General features: G+C 39.4%; 3 protein-coding genes across 6 annotated transcripts; 1 reads left to right on the top strand and 2 right to left on the bottom strand.

Annotated features, from left to right (window-relative positions):
- Nucleotides 1-121: 121 nt before the first annotated feature.
- LOC105563590 (tektin-4) lies at nucleotides 122-3,974 on the bottom strand. 2 transcript variants are annotated; one of them, XM_012015296.1, is made up of 8 exons: nucleotides 3,921-3,974; nucleotides 3,785-3,815; nucleotides 3,260-3,549; nucleotides 2,565-2,874; nucleotides 2,280-2,494; nucleotides 1,981-2,203; nucleotides 486-640; nucleotides 122-406 (listed from the first exon to the last, which is right to left on the bottom strand). In XM_012015296.1, exons 3-8 carry the CDS (start codon nucleotides 3,526-3,528, stop codon nucleotides 193-195), a joined length of 1,386 nt encoding a protein of 461 aa, XP_011870686.1. In that variant the 5' UTR covers nucleotides 3,529-3,549; nucleotides 3,785-3,815; nucleotides 3,921-3,974; the 3' UTR covers nucleotides 122-192. The 2 variants fall into 2 exon arrangements, with proteins under 2 accessions (XP_011870686.1, XP_011870685.1); XM_012015295.1 differs by lacking the exon at nucleotides 3,921-3,974 and having other exon boundaries at nucleotides 3,785-3,912.
- On the top strand, nucleotides 3,533-8,647 carry LOC105563591 (retinal dehydrogenase 1). The gene is made up of 10 exons (XM_012015297.1): nucleotides 3,533-3,593; nucleotides 5,277-5,503; nucleotides 5,903-6,007; nucleotides 6,632-6,733; nucleotides 6,813-6,978; nucleotides 7,171-7,475; nucleotides 7,550-7,652; nucleotides 7,732-8,239; nucleotides 8,316-8,390; nucleotides 8,461-8,647. The coding sequence occupies exons 2-10, from the start codon at nucleotides 5,471-5,473 to the stop codon at nucleotides 8,528-8,530; spliced, it is 1,467 nt and encodes a 488-aa protein (XP_011870687.1). The 5' UTR covers nucleotides 3,533-3,593; nucleotides 5,277-5,470; the 3' UTR covers nucleotides 8,531-8,647.
- LOC105563592 (NADH dehydrogenase [ubiquinone] 1 beta subcomplex subunit 2, mitochondrial-like) lies at nucleotides 7,350-9,899 on the bottom strand. 3 transcript variants are annotated; one of them, XM_012015299.1, is made up of 4 exons: nucleotides 9,676-9,899; nucleotides 9,413-9,539; nucleotides 9,192-9,314; nucleotides 7,350-7,428 (listed from the first exon to the last, which is right to left on the bottom strand). In XM_012015299.1, the coding sequence occupies exons 1-3, from the start codon at nucleotides 9,771-9,773 to the stop codon at nucleotides 9,219-9,221; spliced, it is 321 nt and encodes a 106-aa protein (XP_011870689.1). In that variant the 5' UTR covers nucleotides 9,774-9,899; the 3' UTR covers nucleotides 7,350-7,428; nucleotides 9,192-9,218. The 3 variants fall into 3 exon arrangements, with proteins under 3 accessions (XP_011870689.1, XP_011870690.1, XP_011870688.1); XM_012015300.1 differs by lacking the exon at nucleotides 7,350-7,428 and adding an exon at nucleotides 8,770-9,062; XM_012015298.1 differs by lacking the exon at nucleotides 7,350-7,428 and having other exon boundaries at nucleotides 9,100-9,314; nucleotides 9,676-9,898.
- Nucleotides 9,900-10,294: the final 395 nt, after the last annotated feature.

The following is a 10,294-nucleotide window of genomic DNA, read 5'->3' as shown; positions in this document are numbered from 1 at the left end:
GGCGGTTTTTAAACTCGAACCGGTTCAAAACCGCTCCAAAGAACGTATTTTTGCTCCGGTTTACAACCCTGTCTAAAATACCTGGTAAATATAAAGTGTACGTATAATAAGTAGACGAATAAGAAGCGGAATTCTATAATTCATATGCTGAATTTTAAATATTTCAAGTATAGCTTTTACACGTCCAATTTATTAAAATCCAGACAAGTCTGTAGCAGAAGGGAAGAAAGAACGTAGCACTTGACCTCGTTCTTTGTCTATGTACAAAGTCTTCCGTTTTACCATTATTTCATATTCAAGGGTGCCTCTTGCCTTGACTAATTCCGCCTGAGATTCCTCAGCGCGTTTTAATTCCGCCAGCATAGCAGAGGTCTGCTCGCCAAGTGATTTCACCTCTTCAACAAGGCTAAGTGAAATGAAAAAGTTCTTGCTGATCATGCCCCAACAATATCACTCGCCGGACAATCGTTCCCCTTTCAACTTACGCAAATTGAGGTGTATCTCGACAGCTTTCAACGTTGCGCCGTCTCAATCTATTATCTAATCTTGTTTGCGCTAATTTCATAGCGTTGTTTAACCCCTTCGTTGAATCCCGAAGTTCCTCAATCAGCTTCTCCACATTTGCCAGTTCGTGCAAGCACTAAAAAAGATATTTGTTTCACTGTATTTTAAACACAGACTTCTATACCTAGACTGCTAACTCCTCAAATTCAAGTGACTCCGATTCTATCCACGCAGCAAAAAATATCACAAAAATATCTGGGAGATATCTAAGTATTACAATATCTGCTACAAAAAAAACTATTCAGATATCGCTTGGATATCTGAGAGATGTCTTCCAGATTCTAAAAAATCATTACAGAATAGGCAATGTGATAGATAAAATATACTTTTGCTTTATCAGTTCCGGCATAAATTATTAAGGAACACGGCCTCAATAAATCAGCTATTCTTGTAAACTAATATTTATCTTTTTATTTTTATTGTACTATTTTTTTACTACATGAGTTTAGAAAACTTATTTTGAGGAAAAGTGAAATAAGAAACAATTATAGAAAAACAAAACAAATACTAAAAATAAAAATATAAACACTAATTGTTTAAAAGAGATATCAGAAATGTGATATCCTTAAAATATTCAGGAAATATATCATCTACGAGATATCTCAAATACGACCGATGAAATGATATCTGATTTAAGGGGATGCTGGAGTGATTCTGCACTTTCGCACCTTTTGCACTTAAAACTGTCTGTTTCGTGGAAAGATTTGTGTAATACACAAGTTAAATGGCACGTGTACAGATGATCGAAAGCAGCTTGCTATTCCGGCTAAATTAAAGAACAATATGACATCACTGAAACTAAGTTTGTAAGTCTAATAAAAAATAATAGTGAGCAACACATACATACAGTACATGTAGTATGTGTGTTGCTCACTATTATTTTTTATTAGACTTACAAACTTAGTTTCAGTGATGCCATGATTGTTCTTTCATTTGGCCGGAATAGCAAGCTGCTTTCGATCTGTACACATAAGCCATTTAATTTGTATATTATACAAATGTTTCCGCGAACTGACAGTTTTTAGGTTAGAAAGGTGCAAAAGTGCAGAATCACTCCAGCATCCCCTTAAGTGTCGGATATACCAGGTAGCCAGCTGACGTCACTTGTTGTCATTTTGACGTCGAAATGTCGTCAGAAATGTCACTTTGACGTCCAAATGACGACAAGTTACGTCGGCTGGCTACCTGGGATATTTTGCTGTGTGGGCACCTAAGGAGTTAGCAGTCTAGGTATAGAAGTCTGTGATGTTACATGTAATCTTTTTTGCATATCCTTACCCAGATAGCATGCATGTCTTACGGTATTATGTAAGGTGTCTTTTAGATGTACGTCTAAATAGTCTCTTAAAGATATCTGTACGACGTCTTTTAGACATGCATCATTGCTATCTGTGTAGTTGCTCTCCCAGATCTTACGCGAAGTAATTCCTTTTCTAATTGCTGAAGGCAACCTTGTGTGAGTTTCACGTTTTCCGCAAGCGCAACGTCAACGCGAGTCGCTTGGTCGCGCAGATCCTTAATCGATTTAACGTATATGTCGTTCAATGTGGACCTTAGGTTTATTGATCTCTGTTTAGCAGTCTCGCCAGCGGTTAACACTTCTTGCGTAAAGTGTTCGTAGCTTGTAGGAGTTGATTGGCTGAAAAAAAGAAGAAAAATATCGATAACGCAAACTGATTACAGCAGCAGCTCAACGCTGGAGGCAGCAAACTCACTCGGCTGGAAATCTCGTAGCTCCAGCCTTCCATAATAGAAGCGGAGAATCGTTAAACAAATTCACGCATACGGAGTCCAGATTGTAAGCGTGAACCTTGTCAGACCAATCGTTCTCCGCTCGCGCTTTCGCGGATTTCAGTTCGACCATCTGCATCTCGATCTGCTCGCGGGTCCTGCTCAGCAGATCTCGTATCTCGGAACAAAGGGCTATTTCCTGAAACGCAACGCGAACTAAGGCGCGAGGTGGCGGCGTTATTTACGATGTAACTTATCCGAGATTCAACCTTTGTAAGTTGCTCCTCGACGTTATCGCGAACGAGATCGGAGTCCAAGCGAGAGCAGCGTAATTGCAAAAAGTCGCTCGCGATCGACACAGGAATGGTCAATATCGACAGTGATCGCTGTACGCGGCGACGCTCGGCCTCCAACAATTCCATCTCTTCCGCAATACCGGCGATCGCATGTTCCAATTCCGCCTTCCAACGATACACCACGTTAGCTCGCGTTTTTAATTGTTCCGTCGTCTCCGACTGCACCTTGTCGGCTGCCGCGTACGCTTGCTTCACACATTCTTTCGCAGCAACGGCCGTGACTCTAATCAGTTCGTCTTTATGTAGAGGAAAATCCTCTATCGTAAGATGGGTTTCTAATTTGAGACAGCAGGTTTTCAACGCCCAAATTCAATCACAAATCTTTTTTCGCAACGGTTACGCGCTCTAACAATGAATTTTCCACTAAACAGATTTCACCCCAAGGGCAATAAATTCACGGTGGAATCAGCAGACGATGCCCATTAATTTAACAGAATCCCCGCTGTCTCGTATTAGGAGCCTATCTTATAATAGGAGACTTTGCTCTAATATTATAATAAGTGCCAAGAATTTTTAGGAAAAATTGCAGATGACCCTTCACTAATGGATCTTTGAATCAAATGCTAGGCGCAACTTCAAATGATCGCAGATTACGTTGAATCACGTACCGGGAATCGCGGATTCTCTCGTCCGATTGCCGAAAGATACTTAAATTGTGCGCGCGCCATTCACTTGGTCCGTAGCGAGTAATGGAATATTGATCTGCGACTGGCCTCAAACCCGTTACTCCACCCTCGCGAGAACAGGTTACTCGGCCTGTGGCCCATGGACCAAGAGGTCCCATTGTGTGCTCGGGCTTGCTCGGATATTCATCCTCGGGCTGAGGTAGATAGAGCGGAGGTCTCTCGACATTGTCCCCGCCGCCGCATTCATGCATCGTGAGACACGGCTGTGCCTTCTAATACGGAATTTATCATGAGATGAAAACAAAAGTAAAGTTATGTACGTATCTGTGTGTAATAATGTTACGAATAAACGCAAGTTTGCTTCGCAAACATACACGTCGTTTGCTTTCTATAATTTTTTTTTTTGTTAAAAATAGTCTTTTTACACACATATCAATGAGACACCTTTGTTATCGCATGTGTTGATATACGTAATTTATGTAAATTGGCGACACAGAAAGTACTCACCTCAGTTTCGTGTTGCGAAATGCGCTGCGAGCTATCAGCAGAACAATCATGTTCGTTATCTAACATTTCGTGATATTCGGAGAAGCGAGGCAACGTAGCGTGGCGTATTTTACTTATATTTTAAAAAGGTATATACCGAAAACATAGGATACAGTTGAATTGTACATTTACGTGCAGTAGAATATGTGAATGTCTGCGAATTTAAGCAGTCAGCCGTAAGCACGTCTGGCAAACCGGATTTATCGATTTAATACGCACAGCTGGACGAGTCGTCTCATTCTTCTAAAGGAGTGATAGTTTTAAATTAACCTAGTCTGTTTCCTTCCCGTCAAAGAAAATTGATTCATTTTTATGTAAAATATATGCAAGTGACTAAGTTCAAAGCATTACGTATCTTTTTACTACGCGGAGGGAATTTTCTCCCAAAATTGACCCTGAAAATCATGTAATCGTAGGACAACATGGCATTTTAAACAACTCTATGAGTTTTTGAAAATTTTACCGTTCATTTTACTGGTAAAATGTCTACTAAGTAGAATTACTAGTAAAATATATGGTAAAATTTCCAAAAGCTCTCATAAAATTCTTGGAAATGCCACGTTATCTCTCGACTACATGATTTTCAGGATAAACTTTAAGAGAAAATTCTGTCCGTGTATACGTTATACGAAAATTAATATCTTTATAATGTATAAAAAGATGCGTTAACGTATTTACGTAAGATGCTCTTTTAACATGAAAGAACACGAAATGCGTACGATTAAATGTCTATTAAAAGATTATTTTATGCAGACACTTTTTTTTGTGCAACCTGCATACGAAAATATTGATGACCCGGTGTTATCCTATCAAAGTTGGGGCACCCGCGAAGATGCCCTGTGTAAAAATCTCTGCCAATACTCAGATTACCGACTCAGACAGTCTACTTGTATTATTATTCGATAGGAAATTCCCTGATAAATTCGAACGTATAATTAAACTCAAAAGCACAAATCTAGAGATATGTGATTTAATTCCATTTAATTGGCAACCAAACAGCAGATAATTTGAAAAAGAATTAATCACTAGGTGATTATGACTAACCACACAGCATTTCCAAAATAGATCAAGGACCACTGTACTTGGCAGAGTTCCGAGAGGAAACCGAATACGGATTCTATCACCGAGAAATAACTGTGCATCGCATTATTTTCAATAGATCGACTCGCACAATGTAAAATACTACATACGCATCGTAAAAAGAATTTTGAAAAAAAATAGCGTGTTTTCGAGACTGGAAAAATTTTCACTCCAACTAATTGCAAGTAAAGCGTGTAAAAATACCACGAGAAGATAATGAAAATAGTCATGACGTACTAAGTCGTTTTAAAAAACGACTTATATTTGCGTGTGTTAACAATATTTTTGTTATATTGACAATTAAAATTGTGTGTGTTACATATATTATTATAAAACATACTCGACGTAATCCTTTCTTTCGAATTCATTGCAGTTAATCGTAAAAATTCGAAAAGGACGGGGAGGCAGAGCGAAGTGGATGTTTATGAACAATCTTATCACATGTCGGAAATAATCTCTTAAGAAACGATGGTGGCGACGTTGTCTCTCTAAACGTTCCTCGACCATTTACTCGCCGACCGTTGCCGAGTGTAGTCATCGCAGAGTGTGAACATCGCCGAGAAGAAAATGGCAAAGCAAGCCCAAATTAAATACACTCAAGTAAGCCGATATCTCGCATTGTTTCATAGAATGCGCTCGTTGTTTTCCAATTAAATGAGATTCAAACCAGATTCACATTGCAAACCTTTCAACGATAAAGATTCGCTAATAGAATAATGCTTGTGTTTTGTGCATAAAGAAACTTTCCAAGCGTTATTTAAAGAATATCAACTTCTATTTAAAATAATTAAAATATGAATCTGAATAATTTTGCAAATTTTTAATTGAATTTGAATAGCGATTATAAAGAATGTTGAGGACGGGGATAAATCCTATCTCTTTCTCCAAACCGTTTTGAAATTCATGACTTTGTCAGTATTTTAAGTGCTTAACAAGATTTTTTTTAAATCGAAAAGTTATTTTTATCGCGTCATTAATAATATCAAATATTCTTTGTAGCTGTTCATCGACAATGAATTTGTGGATGCTGTGAGTGGTCGTAAATTTCCCACAATAAATCCTGCCGATGGTAAAGTCATTGCTGAAATCGCCGAAGGAGACAAGGTAAAATTATTGTGACAACGCAGAACATATAAGAATTGTACAATAGAAAATAGATAAAATTGACAGACAATTATTTCATTGGCATTCCAATAAATCCTAATAAATCCTAACGTGACTTAATTGGCATAGCTCGAAATATGTAGAGTTTAAAATAATTTTCAACTTTGTGTTGACTCGGATGACTTGCTTTTGTATATTCGTGCTGTGAGGTGATATCCAAAGGTTATCTTATCGTATTATTTTGTTATCTATTCGTACTTTTATATCTACAAGAGAGATAATATTTACACATGTCTACATATAGGATACATCAACGGATTTACAAACAGTATATCCTTCTTTCCTTTTTCCATTCCAGACACATTTTATAATTTTATATGAAAATTGTTGCAATTTAATATTGTAGGTTTTTCAAGGTGTAAATTATTGTTTTAAGCATATGAAGATTTTAAATGTATAAGAGATTGTAGAGAATTATATGGCACTAACGACAGTAAACTAGTAGAAAACCTTTACGCATCAGTTGCGCGTCACCATTAAATTTTCTTTCACCCAACAGATGTAAAACTTTAGTAATATTAAAAATTGATCGACTACAATTTAAAAGAATGAATTTCCCTTCAGGCTGATGTCGATAAAGCAGTGGAAGCCGCCAAACGGGCCTTTCACAGAAATTCGAAATGGCGCACAATGAATCCGTACGCCCGTGGACAGCTTATGCACAAGGTAAAATTTTGTGATACTAAACTTTTTATACTTGATGCAAAAACGCCGACAGCACACTAAATGTGAACAAATAAAACAGTTTGCAGATCTCATTACTCGCGATTTAGATTACATTGCCACTCTCGAAACTCTTGACAATGGAAAAACGTATGCGAGTGCTGTGGAGGACATTCAAGCGTCTGTTGCTACTCTTCGTTACTACGCAGGCTGGTGTGATAAAATACTTGGAACTACTATTCCAACAGGTATTTTCATATTTATAAATTACCTTATGTACAATACCGGACAAAAAGAGGGCACACGTGTGGAGAGCATTACAGTAAATTAATATATTTTATTAAATTTCGCGCGTCACAATCATTGCTTTGCCCACTTGTGACATAATATGAATTGTATAATTGAGTGACAGTAAATAATTCTATTTATTATCTGACTAGGCGACGCTAATGTTACATTGACACGAAAAGAGCCAGTCGGCGTTGTAGGACAAATCATCCCTTGGAATTATCCCTTCCTGATGTTGGTTTGGAAATGGGGCCCTGCATTGGCTACTGGATGTACCGTGATCTTAAAACCAGCGGAACAAACACCCCTGAGCGCGCTTTACGCGGCCGCTCTAGCTAAGGAGGCAGGTTTTCCAGCGGGCGTCGTAAATGTCATTCCAGGTTACGGCCCAACTGCTGGCGCGGCTATTGCTGAACATCCAGAAATTAATAAAGTCGCTTTTACCGGATCTACCGAGGTATCCACATTTTATACAATATGACTGTATTGATAAAAATCTATGTGCTGATATAAATTGTGTTCTTTCTCTAGGTCGGGCATTCCATAATGGTAGCCTCTGGTAAAAGTAATCTCAAGCGTGTCAGCCTTGAATTGGGTGGCAAGAGCCCGCTCGTTGTTTTCGATGATGCAAACGGTATGTTGTCAGAATAATGAGGCATCTTTGTACACTTTGTTACATAATCACATTTATATCACGCTGTGTATGCTTACAGTGAAAGAAGCCGCAGGGATCGCGCACAACGCGATATTTGCGAATCATGGGCAAAACTGTTGCGCGGGATCGCGTACATTTGTACATGCCAAGGTGTATGACGAATTCGTGAAGCAAGCTAAGCAGCTGGCGCTTGACAGAAAAGTGGGGGATCCGTTTGACTCTAAGACGAATCAGGGCCCGCAGATCGATCAGGATATGTTAGACAAGATCATGGGCCTGATCAATTCCGGCAAACAGCAGGGCGCTGTTGTGGAAACCGGTGGGAATCGCAAGGGCGACGCCGGTTACTTTGTGGAACCCACGGTCTTTTCGAACGTAACCGACGACATGAGAATCGCCAAGGAGGAAATTTTTGGTCCGGTCCAAACAATCTTGAAATTCAACACCATGGATGAAGTAATCGAGCGCGCCAATCGCACTAACTACGGTCTTGCCTCGGGCATAATTACTAAAGACATTAACAAGGCTTTGGAATTCGCCCAGGCAGTAGAGGCGGGTAGCGTTTGGTGAGTACGCGAGAAATGCGTGATAATGCTCTACTGCGTGCACAGTTCTGTACGCTCAATGATAATTTGTTTCCAGGGTAAACTGTTACGACGCTATCACACCCCAAACGCCATTTGGCGGCTTCAAGCAATCTGGCATAGGACGTGAATTGTAAGCGATAATTAATTAAGCCGGGTTGATTTAAGTGATGCATTGTTAAACTTGTGTCTTTTCATTTCAGGGGAGAAGAAGGCCTGAAGGAATATCTCGAGATTAAAACGGTCTCTATCAATGTCGCGAAGGGAAATTAATATACGTGTCGCATGGATGTACAAGCTCTTGATTTTCATTATACTTTCGTTAAAGATGCCTTACATGAAACTTTTGTAACAGAACACCAATATTAAAATAATATATATGCAATGAGATTTCGTTGTTTGCGATATAAAAATTTGGCAATGCACATATCTAAGTACATATACCCTTTTCTTATTCCACTTCTTTTCTACCTGAAGAGGAAGTAATGTCTAAGACCCGTGTATTTGAAACATTAGGAAAATATACAACGTGTGAGAATAAACTTCCAAGTAAGACCCCTATCTAAAACTAAACAACATATGAGAACACGCCAATGTGGGTCACAAGGCAAGATGTATGTAGCCCAACTTGCAAGTCTTGTAATTTTTCTGAAAATCGTGAATCTATATACCGTTTTCTTTCCACATTGGCTCTGCGCGCAGATTTCTTTTTCGGACATAACGCAGTTTTCTTACACGTGGAATTATTATCGTCAGCAAATTCGCGTATTCAAATCGATAAACGATTTTTGCGTACAACGTAAGGCTGCAAAGTAGATGAGAAGCAAAATAATTATATCCAGTTTTGTAAACATAACACTCTTTTTATTCTATGCGTGAATGTTGAAACTTCGCAGATTCTTATCTCGGTATAACGATAAATATATTTTTTTACCTTCGTGCAACACAGCTGTAAAATTATCTATAGTACACGAGTCGCAGGCACGGGATAATCATCCGGAGGTATACCTAACTCCTCGTCCGTCCACTTGGATGGGTCTGGATAATCGAATTCTCCCTGAACGCAAGAGGAAATTGTCCGCATCAGGGGGTGGCCGAGTTGATGTTAGAAATGTACGAGGGGCAAATATTTAAAAAAAATGACACGATACTCACGACAATGTGGCCCCAGTCATGCCAGAAGTGCCATAATATCCACCACCACATGAAGCCCCCGAAAACCTCGGCTGCCAATGTCCACTGCTTGTTTTCTGGTGGGAGATCGCGATAGTTTCCTCCGGGCCTGATAAGGAAGTAATAGCGTGAATTACGATATTCCTTTCGCGTAAAGACACTGCGCAACGAAGCTACTCCTGCGGCGAAACATTGGAACATAACCTATAGCCTATAACGTGTAGTTACATAATAACTTTATTTACCCGTGAGTCAGTCTAACGGGCCGCAGATTCGTCGCCGCGGCCGTATTTCGGCTTCTGTGAACGATCTTTAGCAAGTTCAATCCTCGTGTAATTATCATTATTACAAATAAACCGCCACCTCCCTCGAGTGATATTACTACAACCAACGAGTAATGTCCCTTTACTCTTTGACTACAACCGCGACTACTCGAGTACTCGCGACTACCGTGAGTGGCGCACAGTCGCGCTCGCACGTCGTTCGATAGCTCGAGTAGTCGAGAACCGCAATATCGATGATAGATGTGTCACGGATCTTTGAATCGCGGTTCAAACCTGATGTTAATTCTCTCTAATAAACTCTAAAAAATAAATTGTTATTTCGAAATTATAGAATGATAAAGTAAAACGACTCAAAAATAAACTGAAAAAAAGATTAATTTTACACTAAATAAAAAATATTTACCTTAAAGTTGCTCCGCCGGAGCCCGATGCCTTTCCTTGGCCTGCTCCTACGCGCAGATTGTCCTCCGGCACACTCGCGAAAACACAAAGATCGTTCGCGCGATTGTACACTCCCGTAAAACCCACGTGAAAGAATGTATTTTGTTCCGTCAAGTTCGCCCCTGGTAAAAATTCCGTT

Source organism: Vollenhovia emeryi, unplaced genomic scaffold, assembly GCF_000949405.1.
Source record: "Vollenhovia emeryi isolate VEMERY1.0 unplaced genomic scaffold, V.emery_V1.0 DF939174.1, whole genome shotgun sequence".
Taxonomy (NCBI): domain Eukaryota; kingdom Metazoa; phylum Arthropoda; class Insecta; order Hymenoptera; family Formicidae; genus Vollenhovia; species Vollenhovia emeryi.
The sequence above is the reverse complement of the archived record's forward strand: the minus strand, read 5'-3'. Positions and strand labels throughout refer to the sequence as shown.

Bases quoted from the DNA above. Each gene is read 5' to 3' on its own strand.
- LOC105563591 (XM_012015297.1), top strand. From the start codon at position 5,471: ATGGCAAAGCAAGCCCAAATTAAATACACTCAA. The intron at 7,653-7,731 runs GTATGTTGTCAG...GTATGCTTACAG, and splicing joins TGTTTTCGATGATGCAAACG to TGAAAGAAGCCGCAGGGATC. The intron at 8,391-8,460 runs GTAAGCGATAAT...TTTTCATTTCAG, and splicing joins TCTGGCATAGGACGTGAATT to GGGAGAAGAAGGCCTGAAGG.
- LOC105563592 (XM_012015299.1), bottom strand. From the start codon at position 9,773: ATGATAATTACACGAGGATTGAACTTGCTAAAGATCGTTCACAGAAGC. The intron at 9,540-9,675 runs GTAAATAAAGTT...CTTCCTTATCAG, and splicing joins CCCGTTAGACTGACTCACGG to GCCCGGAGGAAACTATCGCG. The intron at 9,315-9,412 runs GTGAGTATCGTG...TCTTGCGTTCAG, and splicing joins ATGACTGGGGCCACATTGTC to GGAGAATTCGATTATCCAGA.
- LOC105563590 (XM_012015295.1), bottom strand. From the start codon at position 3,850: ATGTTAGATAACGAACATGATTGTTCTGCTGATAGCTCGCAGCGCATT. The intron at 2,495-2,564 runs GTTGAATCTCGG...GTTGCGTTTCAG, and splicing joins TCGAGGAGCAACTTACAAAG to GAAATAGCCCTTTGTTCCGA. The intron at 641-1,980 runs GTAAGATCTGGG...TATCTTTTTTAG, and splicing joins TAGAAAAGGAATTACTTCGC to TGCTTGCACGAACTGGCAAA.